This window comes from Lepus europaeus, chromosome 12, assembly GCF_033115175.1.
Source record: "Lepus europaeus isolate LE1 chromosome 12, mLepTim1.pri, whole genome shotgun sequence".
NCBI lineage: Eukaryota > Metazoa > Chordata > Mammalia > Lagomorpha > Leporidae > Lepus > Lepus europaeus.
The window spans coordinates 536,892-563,787 of record NC_084838.1 but is presented as its reverse complement, the minus strand read 5'-3'; the positions used below and the strand labels follow the sequence as shown (position 1 = coordinate 563,787).

Below are 26,896 nucleotides of genomic sequence, written 5' to 3'. Positions count from 1 at the left end.
TTGGGTGGACTCCTCACCACCGTGTACCTGGAAGGTTGTTGATGTAGCCCCCGTCCATTAACAGGTGTCCATCTTTGGGGTCGCAGAGTGGGGGCATGTAGCCCGACAGGGACATGCTAGCACGCACATAACGCCATAGAGAGCCTAGAGGGGAGAGTGGGCGAGTGGGAGGAGGGGCAGGCAGGGCACCATTGCTGTCCCCTGCATCAGGCCTGGCCAGTCCCCGAGTGGGCAGGTCCCACATCCTCTAAGAGCATCAGGCTGGCACCCCTGCTGTGCCCCCCTCCTCCTCCTCCTCCTCCTGCTCCGAACGCCCCTCCCAGCCATGGGGTCCCAGCTCCAGGCCCTGTCCCTCCCCCTGTCCTCCGAGTATAGATCTGCCTGTGCCTCCTGCCTCCCAGGAGCACCAGGCCCAGGGTATGGAGGGTGGGGCTTCCCATCCGTGTGCACCCTCATGGCAGAAGCCGTGATGTCAGTGGTGACAGCAAAGTAGGGGAGCCACAGGTCCTGTGGGGAGGACGGGCTCAGCCTCTTCTCCCACTGTGGGGGTCCGAGGGCAGCCCTGTTGGGGGGGTCCCTGCGGCGGGGCGCACCTCAATCTGCCGATCCTTGAAGATGCTGCAGATGCTGCTGTTGAAGCCGGCACCCGAGAACATGGACGTGATGGGGTAGGTCAGGTCCAGCACCGTCTTCACTATTGATGTCCTGTCCTGCGGGCACAGGAGGCCGCTGCTGAGACTCACAGCTCAACCGCAGGACCCGCACCCAGGCCTGAGCACAAGGTGGCAGAGGGTGGTGGAGCCCCCGGGGCCTGGAGGCTGGGACACAGCCCACCTCTTGGAAACCTTGAGGGGCCCTATGGGCCTCTCCAACTCAGCCCTTATAGCTGGGGCTTCCTTGTTTGCCTGCTCACTGAGGGGAGCCCAGGTGGGATGCTGAGTGGTGAGGAGAGGTCAGGGCCCTGGGCCTCTGCATGGGAGGGCCCCAGGACTGGCCCTGGTGACCAGTGAGGCCCAGTGTGATGACATGCCGTCAGGGCCCTGGGGGCTGTGGGGATCTTGCCCAAGCCCGGCTCTCCCTCAGTGGCTCCTTCTGGGTGGGACCAAGGCCTGTCTTCCTCAAGAGGATGGAGGCCAAGCAGACCCTGTGATGGGCGGGCCTCATGCATCAGTGGCCTCACTCCCAGCATGCCTGGTCTCAAGGCTGGCCTCTGACTCTTGGAGCAGGGAAGGGGAGGAAGGGCCTTCTGCTGTTGCATGCCAAGCCTGCAGCGGACGGGGTGGGAAGGAGCCAGGACAGGCCCACGTGCTCAGACCAAAGAGTCCCTCAGTTGACAGGTGCTCCTGGACAGTGGGACCCTGGACAGCTTGGACCACTGCACTTCCCTGGTATGGGGACACCCCCGAGGCCGGGAGGCCCTGAGTTCAAGCACCCCCACAGCTGCCCCAGCACCAGCCTGGACGGAAGGGGAAGAGAGGGGGCTGCCCCAGCCTGGGACTGAGTTCTCCTGAAGCTGCCCTCTGCCCCAGTGGACACAGCCCGGGACACAGCTCTGGGCATTGGTGCCCGCTCTCGGGCAGCCACCTTGAGGGCCAACCAGCTGACTGTTTCCGGAGCAGCGGCAGTGCCCTCGGGGAGTCTGCTCTTTCTGAAGGACACGGACACTTGCAACACTCCTATCACCACCAGGGCCCGCATCGTCCCACCCACTGCTCCTTGCTGCATTTCACACTGCGCCCCAGGAGCACGGGGTAGGCGACACCAGAGCAGTCCCCACCCCCGACTCCCAGCAGCCTTTGCCCCAGCACCACCCACACTGTCATGCCTCAGCTTCCTGATGCAAACCCCAGGAGAGGTTCTGGCCCTGGCCTCCCCTCACTCCTTTCTGCTCCTGACAGGTCTGGGGGCCTTGCCCTGGGGCCCTGCATGATGGCTGTGTCTGCCTCCAAGACTTCGAGCTACACACAACCCTCCTGGGGTCATCATTCAGACCCCAGGCACAGAACTACACCTCCCACTACAACCCAGCCCCTGCTCCCCTTCCTGAGGACCCCGGAGCCAGAGCACTGTGGGCCCCATGTGAGGCCAAGGGTCCCGACGCCTTCCCAACCCCCACAGCGTACCTCAGCCCACTGTTTGGCCCGGATCCGCATCTGGCTGTAGCTGCGCTCCTCGGCGTACAGGGCACCCATGAAGGCCCCGATGGACGTCCCTCCAACCATGTCCACGGGGATGCCGCACTCTGCCAGGGCCCTGACAACGCCCACCTGGGCACAGCCTCTGTACCGGCCAGGAACACGTGAGGAGTGAGTGTCACCGCCAGGACTGGCCCCCGGCTGTGCCCCACAGAGGCCCCGGGGCAACCCAGTTCCCAAGCCCTGCACAGATAATGAGGCCAGGAAGCACTCAGGGAGTTTGTACACAACTTAAATCTTTTTCCTGGAGGGGCTGAGATGGCACAAGGGTGTCCCCAGAGGCCAGCATCTGGCCTTTTCTACCTGCAAAATCTGCTGACCCCAACAGTGTCCAGGAGGTTGAGAACTGAACAGGGCCTTGCCGGACACAGGTAGGGTAGGGGACACTGGAGTTGAGGGCTCCATGGAGGGACAGCTCTTGGCAAAGGCCTGAGGGCAACTTCCAGGAGGCAGGTGGAGACCAGGTCCGCCTGGCACCCTCGAAACCTGCCGGAGTCACCATCCAGGACCTCGAATTACTGCTGCTGTTTCCTCACACGATGGCTACTACATCGTGATACAGGAAGCCAGAAAACAGACAACAGAAATGGACCAGAGCAAACCCAGATAACAAATGTCAGGGCTCAGCTTTAAAATCTCCATGCTTAGGGGCTGGCGCTGCGGCGTAGCAGGTAAAGCTGCCACCTGCAGTGCCAGCATCCCATATGGGCGCCGGTTCAAGTCCTGGCTGCTCTACTTTCGATCCAGCTCTCTGCTATGGCCTGGGAAAGCAGTAGAAGATGGCCCAAGTCCTTGAGCCCCTGCACCCGCGTGGGAGACCCAGAAGAAGCTCCTGGCTCCTGGCTTTGGATTGGCGCAGCTCCATCCATTGCAGCCATCTGGGGGAGTGAACCAGCATGTAGAAGACCTTTCTCTTTCTCTCTCTCTTTCTCTCTCTCTCTTTGCCTCTTCTTCTTTTTCTGTGTAACTCTGAGTTTCAAGTAAATAATAAAATGAATCTTAAAAGAAAAACAAAACAGCAGAAGTGACAGCCACACAGAACTGGAAACTCACTGCTCATACGGTCAGACAGCTATCTGAAGACTTGATGGAGCCCAGGCCCAAGACAGGATGGGCGAGAAGTGTGTGGCGCAGGACACCTGCCGACGGAGTGCACACGGTGCTCTTCCAGCTTGAGAATCACAGCAGCGTCCCGCCGGCAGGAGCTGATGTACACCACAGGAGCAGGTACACGAAGCCCAGGAGAAGGTGACACCACACCCACTACAACATCCACAGTCTAAAACATGGACAGTGCCCAGAGCCAGCAGGGCTCGTACCCTGGCTGGGCTGGCGCGTGAGGTCAGGCACGAGAGAGATAACGTACCGTTCCACCACGAGAGGAAAGAAAACGTCCATTCACAGAAAGACCTGTATAAGAATGCTTGTAACAGTTTTGTTGGTGATAACCAGAACATGAAACAACCCAGCATCCAGCAGGAAGAGCAGTTGGGACAGGGGGGTGTGACTGTACCCTGCTCAGTGATACCACACTGGCACAGGGGCGTCTCGGAGACACCCCATGGAGTGGGCCAAGCCAGGCCCAACCAGGTGGACAGCAAGTCCTGCCGCTAGAACTCCCACAGAGTCACCACCCTGCCTGCGTGTGTGGAGACAGCAGAGCAAAAAGGCCGAGGTGGGAACAGGGGGAAAAGACGGAATTGGAGGATCTATCCGGAAAGCTGGCATCTTCCCACGAGACATTTAAAGGGGAGAGAACAGGAAAAAGACAGAGGTAAATATTTTTGAAAATAAAAGGTTTCCCAGAGTAGGAGTTCACGAGTCCCCAGGTCTGAAAGGGCCGACTGGGAGTCCAATGTGGAGCACGACGGGTGAAGCCCACCAGGCACGCAGGGCCACTCTCAGGGAAACCCGCAGAGCACTTCTGAGACTTGAGAATTCAGTGGAACTGCTCACAGGGTCCACAACAGCAGATGCCCAGGGAAAACTGATCCCATCCAGAACTCCAGCCCAGCAAAGCTACCATCAATGACAGTAACATGAGGACATCCTGAGATGCATGGTCTTAAACTTTCACTTCCCATGCATCTCAAGGAAATGTGCATGACTACGTATTCACAAAAGTGAGTATGTGAGTATTCTGTTAAGAAGGTGGAAGACATAGAGTGCAGGAAATGAAACTGAACAGGGGAGAGGTGAGGGAAAATTCTAGAAAGCCAGAAAAAGAGACTGGGGCAGCCGGAGGGCCTCAGGGACAAGAACTCCTGAGCAGGATAAACACGGGTGGCCTGGTGTGTCTGAGTGCTTCCAGCACCCAGAAAAGTGAGCAAATGGAAAACCCAACACTTCTTAACCCCGGGGAACGGGTGCAGAGCCGGTATGTATGTGGCATGGCTCACAGTAACAGTGTGCGCAGTGAGTGGCCTGGCTGGCAATATACCACACTAGAGTGGAGTGGGAGGGAGGGAGACACGCATGGGTGCTGGAGGGGTGATGGATGGATGCCAGACAGATGATGGATGGGTAGATTGTAGACAGATACAGATGGAGAGACAGACTCTGGTTCAAGGGGGTTAGAAAGTCACCAAGTAAAACTGGAAAACCCACATTAATGAGAGTACGGCTTTGGTACCCAGAAGGGGCAGATGGCTCAAAATGTAGGCAGTGACTGGATCTGGGGCAGGCATGGTGGGAGGGGGTTGCTACCACACGGCTTCCAAGTATCACCCCGATTAAAACCACACTTTGATTAAAAACACTAGACCTGGCCTGAAAACCAGGTCCAATTTCCCTGGGCTAGTCACTGCCCTGGACGTAGGAGACCTGGGTCCTCCCCTGAGCCAGCATCTCTACGGCTCTCAAGTCAAGGCGGGGCCTGCAGGCGGTCTGGCCCCTACATTCAGGTCTCCAGGCCAGTGGGATTAGCTCTCATCCTGTCCACCAGCTCATGCTGGGGGCCAGCAGGGCCAGGCCTCAGCACACACAGGGCTCCTCCCCGGGCAATGCTGCTGTCCCGTGAGGAGGCCCGGCCTGGCTGTCAGTCGGCACCTGCCTCACCTCACTGTGCCCATGATGCTCCAGGCCCCACTTCTGCCCCCTGCAAGCTTCTCCGTAGGTCTGGGAGAAGGTGGTGAGCATCCATGCCATTCGGGGCAGGAACTGTTTGGGCTAAGGGTGCTTTAAGGAACTCACAGTTGGAGGAACTGGAAAAAGCTTTGCTATTTCTGAGCAGATCAGATCGCTGCTGTACAGGCGCATTAAAGGGGGCAGAAGCTCACCAGGAGCCTGGCGGGAAGACTGGCAAAGGGGAGGACGCAGCGTTTTCAGAAGAGGGGGCGGTGGCTGGCAGGCAGATCAGAGGCGGAGGCAGCGGTGCTCCTCAGCGGGCACGAGAGGCGCTCTCCGCGCCAGGTGCTTCGAACGCCTGGTCAGGGGTGCGGTCCGGCCCAGCACACATCAGCATCCTCACAGTGCCCTGCCTCCGGGGTGCCCGTCACTGCCTCCCCACACTGGGGGCGGGGACTCACCTGGCTCCCCCTCCCCCAAGCACCAAGGCGATGGCGTTGCCCGTCAGCACCCGTGCCAGGCGGGAGAAATCCGAGTGCCGGTCTGGGGTCCGCTGGAAGACGCGCTCATACATCTCCACCTGGGAGAGGGGCCAGCAGAGGGCAGGGCTGGTGCAGGGTGCCCTCCCTGACCCCTGCATCCTGTCTGCACTGCTGCGCTTCTTCTATCCCTGAACCGAGGTCCTGGGAGCACCTTGGCGCCCAGGTGGGGCCGCTCCCCTGGGGGACGCTGTCGGCAGACAGTGAGTGCCATCCGGCACTGGAGACCACGCAGCTCCTCAGAGCTGTCCCCAGGGCCCCTGTTGGGGACAGTAAGCCTGTGCGCACTGGCTCCGGCAAAAGCAGCCATGGGGACGTTATCCACCGTGCTGTGCGTCCGGGTGGACTGCGATGTTGGGGAGGGCTGCAGGCACCCTACAGAGCAGGTACCTCTGGATCAAGAACGAGGCACCCCGAGACCACCTCAGCGCCTGCCCCTCACCCCTGCTGTCAGGCCCATGTTTCAGGGCCTGCTGGCCCATGGTGGCCTCTCTCTGCTCGTGCCTCCACCACGCTGGGCCTCGTCCTATCTGCAGGGCTCAGGCATGAGAATCCCGAAGGTCAAGCCCAAGGGAGGATGAGCTCCTAGCCAGCGCATGCGTGCAAGAGGCATTCAGAGAATTCAGAGGCTGGGGAATCAGGGAGAGAAAGAGCACCCTAAGAGTTCAGGAAATAAATGGCGCGGCCTCAGGGCAGGCAGGAGCCCAGGAGCCCGTGCCGGGCTGGTCCGCCGGGCCTCACCAGCTTGGGCAAGCTCCTGCGGGAGAAGACGCGGCGTGGACAGTGGAGGTGCAGGTGACCTGAGCACCAGCTCCGCATGTTGAGCCACTCCACGGTGCGGGCGGGTGCCGGGCCCTCCTCCCGGTGCAGCAGGATCAGCTGCTTCTGCGCCCTCACGGCCGAGTTCTCCAGCATCCGCTCCAGCTGTTAGGAACAGACCTAGGGTCAGTGGCCCAGGCCCAGGCCCAGGCCCAGGCGGGACAGAGGGCCTGAGAGCAGACAACTGCGCTCTGCGTGGGAGCTGGGGGCGAGAGAGGCCTCCTCTCTCTGCTGCTGTAGTGCGGCCCCAGGAACACACACGCACACTTACCCTGAGAAGGCAGCATCACCCTGCACAACAGGAACACACATCAGAGAGGAGCAATTTTTAGCTGCCCCAGGATTAGACAGGCAGGCAGAGGTGTGTGAGGAGGCAGAGCAGGGAGCAGAGGGAGCTGGGAAAGCAAACTTGAGGGTGAACAGGACTAGGGTGCCACGCCGGGAAGGCTGTAGGCCCATGGCCTCCCTGGTAGCCACGCAGCAAGGGACAATTCAAACGCAGTGGGGAAAGCATTCTGGTGACTTCTGCCCCCTCTGAAGCAGTGGCCCTGGCAGGTAGGTGCCCAAAGGCACCATGTACACAGCTCGCCACCTGAAACAGCAAAAGCTCACAAACTCAGCAGCCTTAAACATGAGGAAACGACATGGAGGAGGGAAAAAGAACATTTTACAGCCACGTGAAATAGGGCAACGTGGGGGCAGGCGTGGTGGAGCAGGACTCCCGCACCCTGGATGGGAGCGCAGGTTCACGTCCCGGCTGCTCCACTTCTGACCCAGCTTCCTGCTAATGCACCCTAGGAGGCAGCAGGTGACGCTCAAGTACTGGGTCCCTGCTACCCCTAGGGAGACCCCAACGGAGGAGACCCCGATGGAGGAGACCCCGATGGAGGAGACCTCGACGGAGGAGACCCCGATGGAGGAGACCTCGATGGAGGAGACCTCGACGGAGGAGACCCCGACGGAGGAGACCCCGATGGAGGAGACCTCGATGGAGGAGACCCCGATGGAGTTCCAGGCTCCTGGTTTCAGCCTGACCTGGCCCAGCCTTGGCTGTTGTGTGCGTTCAGGGAGTGAACCAATGGATGGGAGATACCTCTCTTTTTCTCTCTCTCTCCCTCTCGCTCTGCTTTCAAACAGATGAAAACTAAACAAGTAAACATTAAATGAAATAGGGCATTATTAGGAGTGGACAGTGCCTGGGTTCAATTCCTGGCTCCAGCTCCTTTAAAAAAAAAAATAAGATTTATTTATTTATTTATTTATTTACTTTTGGCCAGGCAGATTTAGACAGTGAGAGGAGACAGAGAGAAAGGTCTTCCTTCCATTGGTTCACTCCCCTAATGGCCGCTACAGCCAGCACGCCACGCCGATCCGAAGCCAGAAGCTGGGTACTTCCTCCTGGTCTCCTATGTGGGCGCAGGGACCCAAGCACTTGGGCCATCCTCTGCTGCCCTCCCAGGCCACAGATGAGAGCTGGACTGGAAGAGGAGCAACCAGGACTAGTACCCGGCACCCCAACCGGAACTAGAACTTGGGGTGCTGGCGCCGCAGGCAGAGGATTAGCCTAGTGAGCCATGGCGCCGGCCTATTTTTTATTTACTTGTAAAGCAGTTACAGAGAGATGAGGTGAGACAGAGAGAGATGTCTTCCATTTGCTGGTTCACTCCCCAAATGGCCCCAACAGCCAGGGTTGGGCCAGACTGAAGCTAGGAGCCTGCAGTTTCTTCCAGGTGTCCCACCTGGGTGCAGGGGCTCAAGCACTCACGCCATCTTCCACTGCTTTCCCAGGTGCATGAGCAGCGAGCTGGATTAGAACTGGAGCAGGTGGGTCTCGAAATAGTGCCCACATGGGCTGCCGGTGCTGCAGACAGAGGCTTAGCCTGCCACGCCACAGTGCCAGCCCCTCCAGCTCCCAATTCCAGCTTCCTGCCGGAGTGAACCTCGGGCGACAATGGTGACGGTCTACTTGACCGGGCTCTTGGAGACCTGGACTGAGCTCCCAGCTCCTGCAATGAGCATTTGGAGAGTGAACGAGTGGATGGGAACTCTGTCTCTCAAACAACTAAATGAGTTTTAAAAATAGGGCATTGTTATAAAACTTGAAGCCCAGAAAAGGGTGCTTGACACACAGGCTGTAAAAAGTACAAAAATAAACCAGGGCTCCGAGTCCACGAGAGGCCACCAAGGACAGAGGCTTTGTGCGAACACCTGGCAGGGGGCACAGCGCCGCGCTCCCGAAGCTCGTTGCCCGTCCTCTCGGAGGAGCAGGGGGTCCAGAGGAAGAGTGGCCCAGGCCCCCAGCTCACCTCGCCCAGCAGAGGCTCCTGCTTGCCCAGGCCCACGATGAGGATGCAGTCGGCTTGCCGGATGCAGCGCTGGGTCCAGGGTGTAAGCGTGCTGTCCGCCTGGTACAGCCGATCCGGTGGATGTCCTCCTGCTGGCCCAGCCAGCTGGACAGCCGGTACTCGTGGACGCTGCCGGGCACAGGGCGCTCAGCCTCTGAGGCAGGCTCCCGGGGGGCCCTCCCAGTCCTGCGTCTTCAGGGGCACTGCCCCTCCCACAGGGCAGTCAGGAGAGGAGGGGGTCTGGTGGGACCCCACCCACACGCAGCACAGCAGGGCATGCAGATGCCTGGGTACAGCCGGGCTGGCTTCTGCACAGCACCAGTGGGCGCCTCGACCACCATACCTGTCCAGAGCCGCCGAGCCGAGGCGCTGCTTTATGTTGTCACTGGTCAGCAACAGCACTGGACCTGAGGACAAGTGAGGTGGACAAGAGCAAGTCTTCCCTATGCAGTGCTCCCCTGGAAGTGCCTGCCAAGCCATTTCTGCCCTTCTGGGCAGGCAGGGGAAGCACCTGGGGCCAAGGTGACCACTCCCTCTGCCCTCCAGGAGGCCCCGGCAGCCTTTCTGGACCTCCCAGAGCTGAGGACTCAGGCTGACCAGGGCAGCAGGAGCCCTGAGCGTTGTGCTCTGTGCCTCCAAGCCCAGCTACAGCCAGCGGGGGCTCAGGAGGAGCTGCCCCGTGGAACTCCGGTGGCACACAGGCCATCCACCCCGCCACCGGCCGTGGTGAGCTGGGAGGGCTGTGGAGCCTTGCAGCTCCTTTGACGGTGCAGCAGCTTTCCAAGGAGTGACAAGTAAGTGACGGGCATTACTCTCTCCCATCTCAGCAGCCTCCAGAGAGGACGCGCCTTACAGAGGCAGGGGCTCACTGGAACGCCCCCGCAGGGACTCGGGGAACCGGAGAACGAGGCCGCAGATGCGGGCTGAGGGGACTGCACTCCCCTGCTCACAGGTGGGACTGCTCCTGTCCTGCCGTGACCGCACGAGACAGGATGCCCGGGCAGGAGCAGCCCACAGCCTGGGCATCCTCTACCTCATGTCAGCTCTGCACAGCAGCACACAGTGGGGGCCACGTCTGGCTGCAGGAAGGGGAGGTGCAGCCTGAGGCTCACGGGGATCCCTCAACGTGCCTCTGCTGCCTCGAGTTGGGGCAAGAGCGGTGCCCCAGGCTCCAGCTGCCACCTGTCCCATGGTGCTCACCACCTTCACTTCCGGGAGATCTGCCTCAGGTCCTTTATAGGGAGGCGAGGAGAAGGGCATGGACAGGTCCTGGGCAGGTGGCCTCCATGCCTCACTGGGGTCCTGCCCTCTGAAGGGCAGAAGACAGCTCAGCTCCAATACTTGTGGCCAGCTCCAGGGCTATGGCTGCAGCAGGCGTCTAGCCAGGCCACTGCCCCACGCCTGCTGCAGCCTGGACATTCGCTGCCAGCCTGGCTGAAAGGGAACAGCACCTTCAAAGTGCCAGCAGAAAACAACCCCCACTCCGCTAACGTGCTCGTAAGCAACGGTGAACAGCCCAGGACATCGCTGACCCCCAGCAAGGGAGTGGCAGCACAGCGCAGTCTGGTCTCCCTGAAACAGGGCTCAGCGTGACTGAGCCCTGCAGCCCCCTGGGTAGCCTTGGGCCAACTCAGTTCTTTACTCTCTTGAGTGAAGTTCAAGAATAACTGTAGGGGCCGGCGCTGTGGCACAGTGGGTTAAAGTTCCAGCCCTTCAGCGCTGGCATCCCATATGGGCACTGGTTTGAGTCCTGGTTGCTCCACTTCTGATCTAGCCCTCTGCTGTGACCTGGGAAAACAGTGGAAGATGGCCCAAGTCCTTGGGCCCCTGCACCCATGTGGGAGACCCGGAAGAAGCTTCTGGCTCCTGCCTTTGGATCAGCTCAGCTCTGGCCATTGCGGTCATTTGGGGAGTGAACCAGCAGAATGGAAGACCCCCCTGCCCTCTCTCCCCTGGCTCTACCTCTCTCTGTAACTCTGTCTTTCAAATAAATAAAAATTTAAAAAATTTTTAAAAAGAATAACTGTAGGCTGGCACTGTGGCTCAATAGGCTAATCCTCTGCCTGTGGCACCAGCACCCTGGGTTCTAGTCCCGGTCGGGGTGCCGGATTCTGTCCCAGTTGCTCCTCTTCCAGTCCAGCTCTCTGCCGTGGCCCGGGAGGGCAGTGGAGGATGGCCCAAGTGCTTGGGCCCTGCACCCGCATGGGAGACCAGGAGGAAGCACCAGGCTCCTGCCTTCAGATCAGCGTGGTGCGCCGGCAGCAGTGTGCCAGACGCAAGCGGCCATTGGGGAGTGAACCAACGGAAAAGGAAGGCCTTTCTCTCTGTCTCTCTCTCTCTCTCTCTCTGACTGTCCACTCTGTCAAAAAAAAAAAAAAAAAAAAAAAAAAGAAAGAAAAAAAGAGAAAAAAAAAGGAGTAACTGTAGTGGCGGCCAGCACTGAGGCCTAGTGGATAAAGCTGCCGCCTGCAGTGCCGGCATCCCCTATGGGCACTGGTTCAAGTCCTGGCTGCTCCACTTCTCTTTTCCTTTCTTTTTTTTTTTTTAAGATTTATTTATTTATTCTAAAGGTAGATATATGGGATGGGGGGAGAAAAAGAGAGAGAGAGAGAATCTTCTGTCTGGTGGTTCATTCCTCAAATGGCTGCAATGGCTGGAGCTGGGCCAGGCCGAAGCCAGGAGCCGGGAACTTCCTCCATGTCTCCCACGAGGGTGCAGGGGCCCAAGTACTTGAGCCATCTTCAGCTGCTTTCCCAAGTCATAGCAGGGAGATGGATCAGAAATAGAGCAGCTGGGACTTGAACTGGTGCCCATATGGGATGCCGGCACTGCAGACGAAGGCTTCCCCTGCCACCACAGTGCTGGCCCCTGATCCACTTCTGCTCCAGCTCCCCTGGAAACAGGAGGTCCATAGGCTCTTGCCCAGTGAGGACTGTGGGTTAAGTTGCCCCTTCACCGCCGGCATCCCATATGGGCACCAGTTCTTATCCTGGCTGCTCCGCTGCCATTCCAGCTCCCTGCTGATGTACCTGGGAAAGCAGCAGATGACGGCCCAAGTGCTTGGGCCCCTGCACCATGTGGGAGACCGAATGGAGCTCCTGGCTGCTGGCTGGTTGTTGCAGCCATTTGGGGAGGGAAGCAGGGGATGGCAGATCCCTCACTCTGAAAGGTGGGCAGCTTTCCTCAGCTCTGGGGCCTGACTTGCACAGACCCCAGGCTCTTGGTGTCCCTGCTGCCTGTAACTTGGGGGTGGGGACTCAGGCCTGCCTACACTCTGCAAAATCCCCACAGAGAAAACAAATCTTGGACCATAATAAAAATAAGTCCCAAGTAGACTGAGAGTTTACTTATTTATTTTAAAAGCTTTTTTTATTTATTTGAGAGGAAAAGTTACAGAGAGAGGGACAGAGATAGAGAGGTCTTCCATCTGCAGATTCAGTCCCCACATGGCTGCAACAGCGGGAGCTAGGCCAGGCCTAAACCAGGAGCCAGGAGCTTCCCCTGGGTCTTCCACGCAGGTGCAGGGGCCCAAGGACTTGGGTCATCTTCCACTGCTTTCCCAGGCCATTAGCAGGGAGCTGGATCGGAAATGGAGCAGCCAGGACTACAGCCATCACTCCCATATGCCTTTCTGGTGTCACAGGTAGCAGCCCAACCCAAGGCACCACAATGCTGGCCCCAGATTGTAAATTTAAAAGGAAAGGCAAAAAAATAAAGTTTTTAGAACTTCAAAATTTTATTGAAATTTCTTCAATAAAACACAAATGTAGTAACCATAAAGGAAAAAAATTATAAATTGGCCTATGGGGGCACCTGAAAAAGTTCATGGGATGTGGAATTAAAAGCTGAGTGTAGGGGCCAGCGCTGTGGCTCATTTGGTTAATCCTCCGCCTTTGGAGCCAGCATCCCATATGGGTGCCCAGTTCTAGTCCCAGCTGCTCCTCTTCCAGTCTAGCTCTCTGCTGTGACCCGGGAGGGCAGTGGAGGATGGCCCAAGTGCTTGAGCCCCTGCACCCGCATGGGAGACCAGGAAGAAGCACCTGGCTCCTGGCTTTGGATCGGTGCAGCGCTGGCTGTAGTGACCATTTGGGGAGTGAACCAGTGGAAGGAAAACCTTTCTCTCTCTCTCTCACTGTCTATAACTCTACCTGTCAAATAAATTTTTAAAAAAAGCTGAGTGTGCAGGCAGGCATTGGCGCAGTGGTCGGGAGACCATACGGGATGGCTGCAGGCCCCATCAGAGCAGCTGGCTCTGCCTCGATTCCAGCTTCCTGCTGTGCATGACCCCGAGGCAGCAGGGACGGCCCAGCAGCTGGGGCCCTGCCACCCACGTGGCAGACGGAACTGGGCTCTGGGCTCCCGGCTCTGGCTTGGCTCAGACGTGGCTGCTGCATCATTTCAGGGGGAGTGAACCATCAGATGGAAATCTGTTTTAGTGCAAAAAGTTTGAAATCCATGCAGTTTTTTCATAATGCACTTTCCATGAACTTTTAGAAGATGTATTTTTATTTATGTATTTGAAAGGCAGAGTGATGGGAGGGGAGATCTTCCAGGTGATCCTTGGGTGAATCTTCACTCAAGATTGGAAACTACCGCTTTGGAGACGACACAGGGGGAGGTAAGAAAGAAGGAGAATGGAAGACAAGACTGTATTTTAAATATTTTCACATCTCCTATTTATTTATTTTATTTGAAAGATAGACATACACACCCACACACAGCAAATCTTCCATCCACTGGTTCGCTTCTCCAATGGCTGCAATAGCTAGGGCTGGGCCATTCAGAATCTGGGAGCCTGAACTCCATCTGGGTCTCCCACGAGGTGCAGGGGCCCAAGCACCTGGGCCGTCTTCCGCTGCTTTCCCAGGCCATTAGCAGGGAGCTGGATTGGCAATAGAGCAGCCGGGACTCAGCCCAGCACTCTATGAGAGAGGATGCTGGCTGGAGGCTTAACACACTGTGTCACTCCAGCCCCCTCTAGGAACTACCTGAAGCACCTGCTTAGGTCAGAATTAAGGACTTCTGCTTTTCTAAAGACAGGATGAAAAGAATGAAATAGCAAGCCACACCCAGGAACACACAACACAGATGTGCTTGGCCGACCGCTGACAGAGGGCGGCCTTCCCAACACCTAGTGCTGGAGCCGCTGGACGGCCACATGCAGAACAGGGGCCCTGACAAGTTCAGACTCAAGCGGTTCACACCTGGGTGCCAAATGGAAAAAAACTACAGAACTCTCACAGGTGAGAGGAAAACATCTCAACAACCTCAGGCCTGGCCACGGCTTCTCAGATCCGACACGGGACGTATAATCCTTGCAGGAGACGACGGACGAGCTGGACTTGCCTGAAACACAAAACCCAAAAAAGCCTCTGCTTTGCCAGACACACTGTGAAGGAAAGGCAGAACCTGGGAGGAGGCGTGAGGACAGAGGACTGAACCCAAAACACGCAAAGGGCTCTTCAACAAGAAAGCAACCCAACTGAAAACTGGGCCAGAGATCTGAACACCACCTCCCCAGAGCAGGGAGATGATGGAGGACAGAGTGGGAGGAGAAGTGCCACGTCGTGTGTCATTCGGGAAACGCAAGCTGCAGTCACACCACAGCACCACACACCTAGCACCACGCCAGGGCCCGAGTTACCGACGCCACCAGTGCTGGCGAGGGTGTGGGGCAGCGAGAACCTTGCTCTTTGTGGCTGGGGACGCAGAATAGCAGTCACTTTGCGAGAAGCTGGGCAGCCACAAACCTGAGCATGTTCTCGTCCCAGCTTCCAGCAGTCACACTCCCTGGTATTTAACCGAAGAAGTGAAAGAGCTGGGTCTGCGTGTGGATGTAGACAGCAGCTTTGTTCACAAACCTGGAGGACCAAGAGGCCCTTCAGGAGAACTGGGGACCATGGCCGCCTCAGGCCAGGGGGCATCACTCAGCACTGACAGGAAATGTGCACAGAGGAGACGTTAGCTCCTACACAAAGAGGCTGATCTGCAAGTATGAATCCAACCACAGGAGATCCTGGAAAACGTGAAACTATGAAGACAGCAGAAGGCCAGGGATGGCAGGGGCTCGCGGGAGGGAGGGACAAACCGGCAGAGCCCACCGGGAAACTGCTGGCCAGCACACTGCGGCAGTGGTCATGTGTCCTTCTTGTGCAGACGACACAACAGCAGTCCCTTGCGTGTCCTGTGCACCTGGGAGGTGACCGTGCGTCCAGCAGGCCCAGCACCCTGACAAGGCCCCGCTCTCCTGGGGGTGTTGACAGAGGAGGCGGCTGTACGAATTCTCTGTACCGTCTGCTCAGTGTTGTTGTGAACCTAAAACTACTCTAAAAAAATAAAGTCTACTGGGAAAAACAGGGAGCTTGATGATACACAGAAGACCCCCAACCTTAGTGGTAAGAAACAGAAAGCACATTCAGAGAATTCACAGACGGCAAGAAAGGACACGGACAGACGCTCACCACCACCATCCGCTGGAGAAGTTCGCCACGGCTACCAAGTGGACAGCTGACCTCGAGGGTGACCACCACACCAGACGCTGCCAGGCCTGGGAGCCCCGGCCACTCACGCCGCAGCCCGCCAGGGACGCTGCTCAGCCGATTCCTTCCCGACGGAGCATCTCTGCCACGCTCGTCAGGCTGCCGGGTATCCACACACGGCTACACGGTGCCGTGTCAGGCGAGCGGCTGAGACACTGTTTGGGACGCCCCTGTCCCACACTGCGCTGCCTGGTTCAGGTCTTGGCTCCTTTGCTCTCAGTCCAGCTTCCTGCCACCGTACACTCTGCGAGACGGCAGGCGATGGCTCACGGACTGAGGTCCCTGCTACCATGTGGGAGACCCAGACTGAGTCCCAGGCTCTGCCTTCAGCCTGGTTGCTGCGGACATTTGGGGAGTAAACCAGTAGCTGGAAGATCTCTTTCAGACAAAATGAAAACACATAAAAATCCTAAAATCCATTACAAAAATGGTTGTAGCAGCTTTATTTGTGATGCACCCAAATTGGAAGCTACCCAACATCCATGACTGAGTGATTAAAATGTGAAATCCTCTACACAAATGGAAAAAACCACGGATCCTTGGCAACGCCATGGGTAAGGACGGCCCACTCCAGAGGTCACTCTGCTGGCTCCGTTCCCGTCACACTCTTGGGATGACAGAGTTACAGAAAGAGAAGGGGAGACAGAGAGAGATCTTCCAACCACTGGTTCACTCCCCCAAATGACTGCAACAGCCAGTGCTGGACCAGGCTGAAGCCAGGAGCCAGGAGCTTCATCTAGGTCTCCCACATGGGTGCAGGGGCCCGAGGACTTGGGCCATCTTCCACTGCTTTCCCAGGTGCATGAGCAGGGACCTGGACTGCAAGTGGAGCAGCTGGGACACAAACCGGGGCCTATGTGAGATGCCAGCCCTGCAGGCAGCAGCTTAACACGCTGCACCACAACACTGGCCCCAGTAAAAACCCTTTTTTTTTTTTTCTTTTTTTTGACAGGCAGAGTGGACAGTGAGAGAGAGAGAGAGAGAGACAGAGAGAAAGGTCTTCCTTTGCCGTTGGTTCACCCTCTAATGGCCGCCGCGGTAGCGCGCTGCGGCCGGTGCACCGCGCTGTTCCGATGGCAGGAGCCAGGTGCTTATCCTGGTCTCCCATGGGGTGCAGAGCCCAAACACTTGGGCCATCCTCCACTGCACTCCCTGGCCACAGCAGAGAGCTGGCCTGGAAGAGGGGCAACCGGGACAGGATCGGTGCCCCGACCGGGACTAGAACCCAGTGTGCCGGCGCCGCAAGGCGGAGGATTAGCCTGTTGAGCCACGGCGCCGGCCATAAAAACCCTTTTTTAAGAAGAGAATACGCTTACATCCACAGCACAATGCATAGATGCGGTGGATGCACAGCCTGACCCGTGCGCCTGGGGAGGACTTGGAGCAACCCAACATCTGGGACCCACCACGATCTGATCATCTGCCAATGTGACCAGGAATGACTCCAACCAATCTGACCGACACCACCAGGAACGACTGAACAACCTGCCGACGCCTCTGGGAGCACTGTGCATTCTTGGCAGTACCGCCGGGATCCACACAGCCTGAACAGTCTGACCAGGATCCCTGGGAACCTCCGAGGAAGCTGACCAACATGTTCTGGAACAATTCTGAATTGCTCAGAAATGACAAACGTCACAGAAACAGCCTGAACAATCCATCTGATCCATGTCCCTGGGAACAACCGAACAAACGGACCAGCATCACTGCCTACTTGTGGAATCTGTGAGGTGGACTGAGATGGGGACAATCAGACAAGGCAGGCAGTAGCTCTTACACGTAGATGTTCACGTCAGTCTCCTCGGGCATCCGCTTCATGTTTTCTGCCACCTCTCTCAGGTAGACAGGACAAGGCTTTCTGACAGTCTCTCAACATCACGGCATTCATGCCCTTTGGAGAGCCAGCTCACCCGCCCCGGAACGCCGATGTCATTGTATCATATGGCCACTTGCAAGTTCATGAAAACTTGTAACGGAAGTGTTAAGAAACCAGAACATCTTCTGATTTGGGGAATTCTGAAAAGTTCTAGGATGTTCAATTTCATGTTCTTAAGTCTCAAATTTATGCAGTAATCAGGAATTTGAAGCATTCCCATGACAAAAACCCAATGGACTGAGTTTCCCATGGACTCAGCCTGCCGCGAGGCAGCCGATTTCTGAACAAAAACAATAGCTGCTGACTGCAGGACAGCTGCGGGGTCTGTGATGGGGATGAGGAGGGGTCTATGGGGATGAGGGAGGTCTGGGGGCGTCAGTGAGTGCAATGAAGAGGGATCCTAGGATCTGTGCTCATGAACGCTCTTGGTCCCTGAGTACCTGACGCCCTCAGCCACAGGCTCCTCCCACAGCAAGGGCTCCAGAGTCCAGTCCTCTAGTCTGGTTCAGGGTCAAAGGGGAGGTTGCCGTTGGTCCAGAGCCCTTTTCTACCCCAGCTCAGCCCTGTAGTAGAGGGTGGCTCCCGCCCTGGTAGCTAATGAGGACTGTTCATCTTTGACCCCTTAGGCCATCTGAGACACACAGGGCCACCAGGATGTGCTGGGAGCCCGTTGGGTTGGATGGGCACGGGTAGGTTGGACAGGTCTAGGTAGGCTGGGCAGGGGGTGGACTGGATGTGCAGGCCAGTTGGATGGACATGGGTGGGCTGGATGTGCATGGGTGAGCTGGATAGACATGGATAGGCAGGATGGACACAGGTGGGCTGGATGGACATGGAGGGGCTGGATGGACACAGGCGGGCTGCAAGGGCACGGGTGGCCTAACTTACCGATGGCACAGAGGGCATGTTTCAGCTCCAGAGCGAAGGCCGTGAGGGGCACATCCTCAGACACAGGCATCGCTGCCACCGTGGACAGGTTGCCCGCCAGGCTTCCAGAGTCCCACTTGCTGCCTGTGGCATGGAGCCCAAGCTGATGACCTGTGGGGTGCAGGACAGGGCATCAGCCTGGGAGGCTGGGCCTTGGACGTGGGTGGCCGAGATGCTCAGGATGAGAACAGTGGACAGCAGGGCCTGATGAACCATGGGACCCGCTGCAGGTGACCATGGACTCCACGTATACCCTGACTGACACTGCCTGGCACTGGCCAAAGGCAAGCAGGTGAGGTGGAGAAAGGTGCGGGAGTGCCTGCATCTGCCCGACGGAGGACCAACATGTGCTCTGAAGATGGGGACATGTCTATTGTCCCTTCTCTACCTACACTGGACTTCCAGAAACCCAGGGAAGCCAGGCTGGGAGGAGTGAACTCCCAGAGAGATGCCACAGCCCTGAGCCTGGGAAGGAAAAAGAGCCAGCCTGAGGGGACCACGGGCCTGCAAGGGCCCCACGAGGGGCTCGTTCAGGCCAGCAGGCCACCAGGTGGGCTGACACAGCAGCAAGGAGACAGGTGGGCCTGCACGCTCCCCAGCCTCTGCCAGCACTCTCTACTTCCAGGGACAAAGCCACTCGCTGGCAAGAGGCATCTCCTGCTTTCAGGGAGGTGCTGACCTGAGCGAGCTGTGGGCCCCTCCCTGCTCCCACCCCTCCATCCTGCGACCACACTCCTCTGCTGTCTCCTCCCCTCAGGCCATCAGTGTGGCACCAGTGTGGCACCGTGCTGTGGCCCGTACCCCCCGAGAGCTGTACTCCTGATCTGTTCTTCTCACTCCTGCGAAGCCAGTTTCCAAAAACCACCAGACTTGGAGTTCCTGCTCTGGCTGGATGCTGGTCCACCCCCCACCTGACACAGAAGTCAGAGGGGGGCAGGGGGCAGGTGAAAGGAGCTGAGGGCCAGCGAGGAGGGAGTGAGTCAGACCAGGGCTCTGGACCCAGTGACCTGCTGCACACCATGGCTGGCAAGTCAGACACAGCGCAGGTGCCTGTTCTTGGGGAAGACGGTGCCGTGAGTGACCACAGAGCCATCGCAAGGAACAAGCACACCCTCGGCGACTGACAAGACAGATGTCGGTGAAGGCACCACTCGGAACACCTGCATGCCATCCTGGAATGCCCAGGTTCAAGGTTCAAACTCTAGCTCTGCCTCCAATCTCGGCTTCCTGCTAACGCACAGCTGGGAGGCAGCAGTGATGGCTCGAGTGCTTGGGCCTCTGCCACCCACAGGGGTGCATGCAGTGCCTGGCTCCTGGCTTTGGACCAGCCCAGCCCTGGCCGTCTTGTGTGGTGAGCAGTGAACCAGCAGATGGAAGATCTCTGTCTGTCTGTCTGTCTGTCTCTGCCCTTCAAATAAGTATGAATGAATGAATCAATGAATGAATAATTTAAAAAAGAAACATCGCTAACTCTGTGAATAAAAAAACCTAAAGAAAAGTTTATAGATATATCTCCATTATTAAATAAACATTTAAACCCTTCCAAAGCGAAAGTGTCCAGAACTGCAGACGAGGCCCAAGTGTCTCAACTCAACATTCAAGACGCAGGATGCTGGGACTCGGCTCCCCCAGTCTTCTCTGCCCGACTGCCAGGAGCTCCCTGAGCCACGTCCTTCTCGCCATCCACACTCACTGCCAGTCTGTCCAGCCTCTAGGTTTCTGTAGCCATCCTCCCAAGCACACAGTGGCCAACAATGAGCCTGGACAGGGCCCCACCTGCTCCAGGCCTCCAGCGCCCCCACCCATCAGGAACACCCAACATCGGCAACCTCGGCCTGTCTGTGGTCCTTGAGAGCCCTGGTGGCTCCGGCCTGGCAACTTCCTCTCGTGCTGCAGCTCCAGCTGGGCCCTCACGGGTCTCAGGCCCCGACTCTGCTCCTCCCAGCCCTGCCAGACTCAACCCTCAGCTCTGGGGATTGATGCTCCCCTGCCTGGCTCTGAGCACAGCCCAGCAAGTGTTTCCCTGAAAGTGGAAGGATGGGTGCTGTGCAGACCAAGCCCGCAGCACCCTCTGCAGAGCCCAGAGCCACACTGCTCAGAGGGCCACCTGCCCCTGCCATGGGTGTGGTGCCCAAGGCATCTCCCAGGGGCCAGGGTGTCCTCTCCTCTTCCAGAGGCCAGCCCTGGACATCTCCAAGCACTGCTGCTGATGGGGGGACACACTGAGCCCCCGGTGAGAGGAGGAATCATATCCAAGTAAGAATCAATGAAGCAAACTTAAAAACAAAGGTGCCCCTGTGTAGAAAGAGACAAAGAACCCCGCCCACCTCAGCCCGCCAGAGCCCTGGCTCTGGCTCCTCCCACTCATCCTGCCCAGGGATCTCCCGTGTCAGGGAGCTTCTTCCGCCGCATTGCAGACTCCGTCTTGCCTTAAGAAGAGCCCCTGTGCAGCTCCGGGTCTGCAGGAAGGAGGGGGAGCGAGCACCCACCTCCCACTGCTTCTAAGAGACCGAGGGTGGCTCTGGACCCCCGGCTCCGGGAACCTCATTCTGTAACACATAGAAGCAGAGCCTCCTCCTGGCCACAGGGCTGTCCCCCACCCCCGCAGTGAGGGCTACTGCCTCCAAGGTAACCAGCATGAAGCAAAGGCCAGGAAACGGGCCTCCCGACACTGGAGGCAGAGAAAGAAAGAGGAACTCCATAAACCTGCAGCGGGGGCCTGGTTCAGGCAGGACGCCAGGCCTGGCCAGAGAGAGGCTCTCGCGCAGAAGCCAGCAGACCCAGCACCCTGGCTGAGGAAGATTTACAGAGAATCAGAGCCGCAGAACATAATATCCAAGTTCCAGATTGCGATCCAAAATTACCACGCACACTGAGAACAAAGAAAACCCTGAGAGAACAAGAGGAGAAGCTGCAGACACTGGCCACCACCGAGGAGTCCGGGCCCCTCCCTCACTGAATAGAGGACAGCAAGCACAGCCCCACAGCGTCCCTGGGCTCAGGCCCTGGGCCCCTCACCGCCCACAGGGCACAGCACAGCCCCACAGCGTCCCTGGGCTCAGGCCCTGGGCCCCTCACCGCCCACAGGGCACAGCACAGCCCCACAGCGTCCCTGGGCTCAGGCCCTGGGCCCCTCACCGCCCACAGGGCACAGCACAGCCCCACAGCGTCCCTGGGCTCAGGCCCTGGGCCCCTCACCGCCCACAGGGCACAGCACAGCCCCACAGCGTCCCTGGGCTCAGGCCCTGGGTCCCTCACCGCCCACAGGGCACAGCACAGCCCCACAGCGTCCCTGGCCTCAGGCCCTGGGTCCCTCACCGCCCACAGGGCACAGCACAGCCCCACAGCGTCCCTGGCCTCAGGCCCTGGGCCCCTCACCGCCCACAGGGCACAGCACAGCCCCACAGCGTCCCTGGCCTCAGGCCCTGGGCCCCTCACCGCCCACAGGGCACAGCACAGCCCCACAGCGTCCCTGGGCTCAGGCCCTGGGTCCCTCACCGCCCACAGGGCACAGCACAACCCCACAGCGTCCCTGGGCTCAGGTCCTGGGCCCCTCACCGCCCACAGGGCACAGCCCCACAGCATCCCTGGGCTCAGGCCCTGGGTCCCTCACCGCCCACAGGGCACAGCACAGCCCCACAGCGTCCCTGGCCTCAGGCCCTGGGCCCCTCACCGCCCACAGGGCACAGCCCAACAGGGTTCCTGGGCTCAGGCCCTGGGTCCCTCACCGCCCACAGGGCACAGCCCAACAGGGTTCTTGGGCTCAGGCCCTGGGTCCCTCACCGCCCACAGGGCACAGCACAGCCCCACAGCGTCCCTGGGCTCAGGCCCTGGGTCCCTCACCGCCCACAGGGCACAGCCCAACAGGGTTCTTGGGCTCAGGTCCTGGGTCCCTCACCGCCCACAGGGCACAGCACAGCCCCACAGCATCCCTGGGCTCAGGTCCTGGGTCCCTCACCGCCCACAGGGCACAGCCCAACAGGGTTCCTGGGCTCAGGTCCTGGGTCCCTCACCGCCCACAGGGCACAGCACAGCCCCACAGCGTCCCTGGGCTCAGGCCCTGGGCCCCTCACCGCCCACAGGGCACAGCACAGCCCCACAGCGTCCCTGGGCTCAGGTCCTGGGTCCCTCACCACCCACAGGGCACAGCCCAACAGGGTTCCTGGGCTCAGGTCCTGGGTCCCTCACCGCCCACAGGGCACAGCACAGCCCCACAGCGTCCCTGGGCTCAGGCCCTGGGCCCCTCACCGCCCACAGGGCACAGCACAGCCCCACAGCGTCCCTGGGCTCAGGCCCTGGGTCCCTCACCACCCACAGGGCACAGCTGCTGGTCAGGTGTAAAGGGGATCTTTCCAGGAACCTCATGCCCCAAGCAGGTCACCACCACCTGGCTGAGCACAGCCCATTCTGCCATCTTCACAGTCCTCAAAAGAACAAGACATTGCTGTGCAGGTGGCTCTGTAGACACAACCTACGTGTGAGGGGCTGAAGACAATGGGAATTGTTACAGGAAAAGAATTCTGGTGTGATGGAACGGAGCAGGCCAGCACTGGCACAGCAGGTCTCGCCCCTGCCCACAACCTGGTTAGGTGGGAGCCAGGCTCTCCTGGGGGCAGCTCAGGGGAGGCTTGCACCATGACGTTCTGGGAGGAGCTTCAGCAATGCCACGCCCAGGAAGCCCTCCCCCAGCCATAGCCCAGAGAGGAGGCGGAGGGCCCATACCCACACCCCTAAAAGCTCGGGGACGCAGACTGGGCCCTCAGTGCTTTCCTGCAGGTGAATTCTCCTCCTTAAACCTCGCTATCTCGCTCACCACTGCTCTGTCTTGTGTCTGAATTCTTCCTTCTGTGAAGACGAGGACTTCGGTAACAGCACCGGCCAACCAAAGCCACCAGGGACCTCGATACACAGGAAACACGGCCCTCTAAGCCCCGTCTGTAGGAGCCTTTATGCTCCTGGAGCAGCTCTCTGCCAGCACCCAGCGCCAGCCGTATGTCAGAGCTCGGACCCAGCGCTAGGGCTTCCACAGCAACCCTGCCAGCCAGTTTGGAGCGTGTTACGTAACAGACAGACAAAACGACATATTTGACAAGGACGGTGTCATCGCCCCAGACCAGCAATCACGAATACTGCTGAAACAAACCCAAGACAGGAGTCTCGGGGAAGAGACAGAAGTTATTGATAAGAACCAAGATCCAACAACCAGCGCGAAAACAGGGTCAGGGGTGGAATTAGTGTATCTGAAGCGGACCTGCAGGCCCCGCTCTCCAGCACCAGGGCGGGAAAAGGACTGAGACATGCACAGGGACCCGAGGCCCTGGGCCACCAGTAAAGACCGAGTGCTGTGCCCTCAAACTTACACAAGAAAGAGTGGGCAGCTACAAAGATATCTGAAGTACTAACGGCTGAGGGCTCCCCACATCTGGCAGCAGCTGTAACCCTACAGACAGAAAAGGAGCACACTGCACACAGAATGACCCGAAGGTGTTCCTGCCCAGGCTCTTCAAAGTCAGGTGCTAAAGCTAAACACAAAGGGAGCAGCCTGGAACAGAGCCTCCCAGGTCAGCACCCGGCAAACGCCCCCCAGGACGAGGTGGAGGGCACGCCGGCTCGGCGAGCTCAGACCGTGCTGGCACAGCTGCTGCGGGAGGCTCTGCAGGAGGAAAGGAGACGCCAGCAAGAAACCACGAATGCCACAGACGCTGTGAGGGCTCTGAGCACACAGTGTCCTAAAGGCGCCGAGGCTTCCCCACTCCAGGTAAAGCCATGCGATGCTGGTAACCATGGACAAGGGCCCCTGGAGCCAGCACTGGAAATACCCTAAGAAGAAATGTGATGGGGCCCACAACTGACAAACCAGCACGGAACACTCAAAAACACTCAAGTTTTCAAAAGGAAACAGGAAAGGGGAAAGCAGGTTTTTAAAAGTGGGAAGTGAACAGAAAAAACAAGGGGTCGGCACTGTGGTACAGTGGGTTGCTGTCTGTGATGACCGCACCCCATGAGTGCCAGTTCATGTTCCGGCTGCTCCACTTCTGAGCCAGCTCCCTGCTCATGCACCTGGGAAGGCAGCAAATGATGGCCAAGTACGTGGGCCTCTGCACCCACACGGGAGACGCAGACGGAGTTTCAGACTCTTGGCCTCAGCCCGGCTGGGCCAGTTGTTGCGGCCATTTAGGAAGTGAACCAGCAGATGGGAGGTGTCTCTCTCCTCTCTCTCCTCTCTCTCCTCTCTCTCTCTTTTTCCCTCCCCTCTCTCTGTAACTCTACTTTTCAAATACATACAAACATACATACATAAAGCTTTCTCAAAAATAAACAACAAGGGGCCAGCGCTGTGGTGCAGCAGGTTAAATCCCTGGCCTGAAGCACCGGCATCCCATATGGGCACCGGTTCTGGTCCCGGCTGCTTCTCTTCCGATCCAGCTCTCTGCTATGGCCTGGGATAGCAGTGGAGGATGGCCCAAGTGCTTGGGTCCCTGCACCCGCATTGGAGACCCAGAAGAAACTCCTGGCTCCTGGCTTCGGATCTGCACAGCTCTGGCCATTGCAGCCATCTGGGGAGTGAACCAGCAGATGGAAGACCTCTCTCTGTGTCTCTACCTCTCTCTGTAACTCTGTCTTTCAACTAAATAAAATAAATCTTTAAAAAAAAAAATAGCAGGCAAAACTGCTAACGAGATAATTACATTGACTGTGGATGCCACAAACATGTGATTAAACGATAAAGACTGTCAGAAGAATGACTAAAACATGACCCCACTCCAGGCTTTCCGTAAGAAATGCCACCCAGGGCAAAGCCTGCACAAGCCAGCGAGGCCCCTGCCCCACCCAGAACAGGCGCCCCCTGAGCAGACGTCCTGCCCACGCCCCGCTGCTTCGCACAGGTGAGATCCAAGATGTCTGCCAATGAGCCCACAACAGACCCCGGCCTCCCTGTCGTCTCATTTCCACGGGAAGTCACCCTCCTGGGTGGAGGAACCATGAAAGGACAAAAAAGGAGGCGGCTCCCAGATCCCAGAACTCCAGGACCAACCCTCCCAGACACTGGCACGCCCACTCCCATTCCCTGTGCCCTGTGCCTGGAGCTCCTCGGCCCAGGAGGGGAAAAGCCGACCTGTCAGGCTCCGCCCACCCCCGCAACCCCCTCCTCGGCCACGGATCGCAGCTCTGCTGTGGATGCCCAGCTCCAGCTTCACCGCTGGGTTCCTGACACCAGAGAGACACAAGGCCTGGTGCTGGGGTCTCTGCCCCCAGATACAAAGGGTAAAATCAAACTGGCAGCCACAAAGGAACTGACAGACGGACACCCCATCATCCCACCTCTGTTTGCACCTCGTTCCCAAGGTCAGGGAGAGCGAGAGCCAGGGCTGCACCCCAGAGCCAAGCCAGGCTCAGGCTCAGGGGAGCCCCAGCGGTCACCCTGAGGAATGGGATAATGAGGGTGGAGACACCCATCTGAAGCCAGGGCCACTGTGGGGACACCGTCCCGGGTGTGGAGCTGTGGTTTTCAGGCTCCTGCACAGGACAAGAGAGGGACCAGGGGTTCCATACTGAGACCCAAGAAGAAGGTGACAGGGACCACAACACCCACACTGTCACCTGGGCCATGCAGCATTCTGCAAGGACATTGGCTGTCACGTGCATGTCCCTCTGTCCTCCAGTGGACACCTGTGCCACCGGCTTCCAGTCTGCCCTGTCCCACAATCCCCTCCTCCTCGCTGTGTCTGCCGTGGGCTTTGCCAGGCTCCTGTCCGTTCACACGCAGCCTCCCTGGACACTGCCACAGACATGTCCAGGTCCCTCTAGCCCTAGCTCAGTGCAAATGGGGACAACCTGGTCACCCTTTCTGTCCCCCTCACCTCTGGATTACAGGAAACCTCCAAGCCCACCGACCCCTCGGGACGCCCGGCTGTCCTAAGTGTCCTCCTTGTGGGAGAAAAGGCTGTAGCCCTGGAAAGCCTGGGACACAGGCAGCAGAGAACAGGGGAACGGCAGTCACGGGGACGGCCAGCCAGGCTCCAGGCTGTTCCTGAGGCCGAACCCAGCTGGGATCACAGGGTGCACGAGACGCAGCCAATGACCCGTTCTGGAGCCGCGATCCTAAGGAGGACACGAGCAGCAGGGAAAAGGCCACAAACTGGAGCAAAACTCAGGGGTCACTCAAGGACACCACAATCCCCTGCCTTCCGGAAAGGCTCTGAGAAAGCCCTTGCGTTTACACCAGCACAGACCCTGCCTCAGCTCAGGGCACTGCTGTCCTCTGAGCTCAGTCCATAGCCCAGCACAGCCCAAAAGCTGGACTTGGAGCCGACTGCCCACCCTGGGGCTGCTGGAACTGACCGTCCAGGTCTCCACAATCGAGATCAAGAGGCTGAGGCAAAGAAGACAAAGGGGCCTGTGAGGACGGAAACTAAACAGCTCCCCCAGCAGCGGCTGCCTACAGGGGATCTGCGAGGACCTCCTGGGACCCCCTCGGCCCTACCCTGACCACCAAATGTGAACACAAACTGCAGGCTGACGAGGCCCAGGGAGACTCCCTGAGCAGACTTTCCTGAGAGTGGCAGGGCGAGAGCTCCGGGTTCACCCA

At 58.5% G+C, this 26,896-nt stretch overlaps 1 protein-coding gene across 1 annotated transcript in view; it reads right to left on the bottom strand.

Moving 5' to 3' along the window:
* The window catches only part of PNPLA7 (patatin like phospholipase domain containing 7), an 87,603-nt gene that overhangs the window by 2,611 nt on the left and 58,096 nt on the right, over positions 1-26,896 (bottom strand). Inside the window, 10 exon segments of the mRNA XM_062207170.1 lie at positions 28-145; positions 439-507; positions 594-710; positions 2,124-2,280; positions 5,723-5,841; positions 6,542-6,724; positions 8,926-9,035; positions 9,038-9,093; positions 9,308-9,371; positions 18,268-18,417. Of these exon segments, the coding sequence (XP_062063154.1) occupies positions 28-145; positions 439-507; positions 594-710; positions 2,124-2,280; positions 5,723-5,841; positions 6,542-6,724; positions 8,926-9,035; positions 9,038-9,093; positions 9,308-9,371; positions 18,268-18,417 (1,143 nt within the window).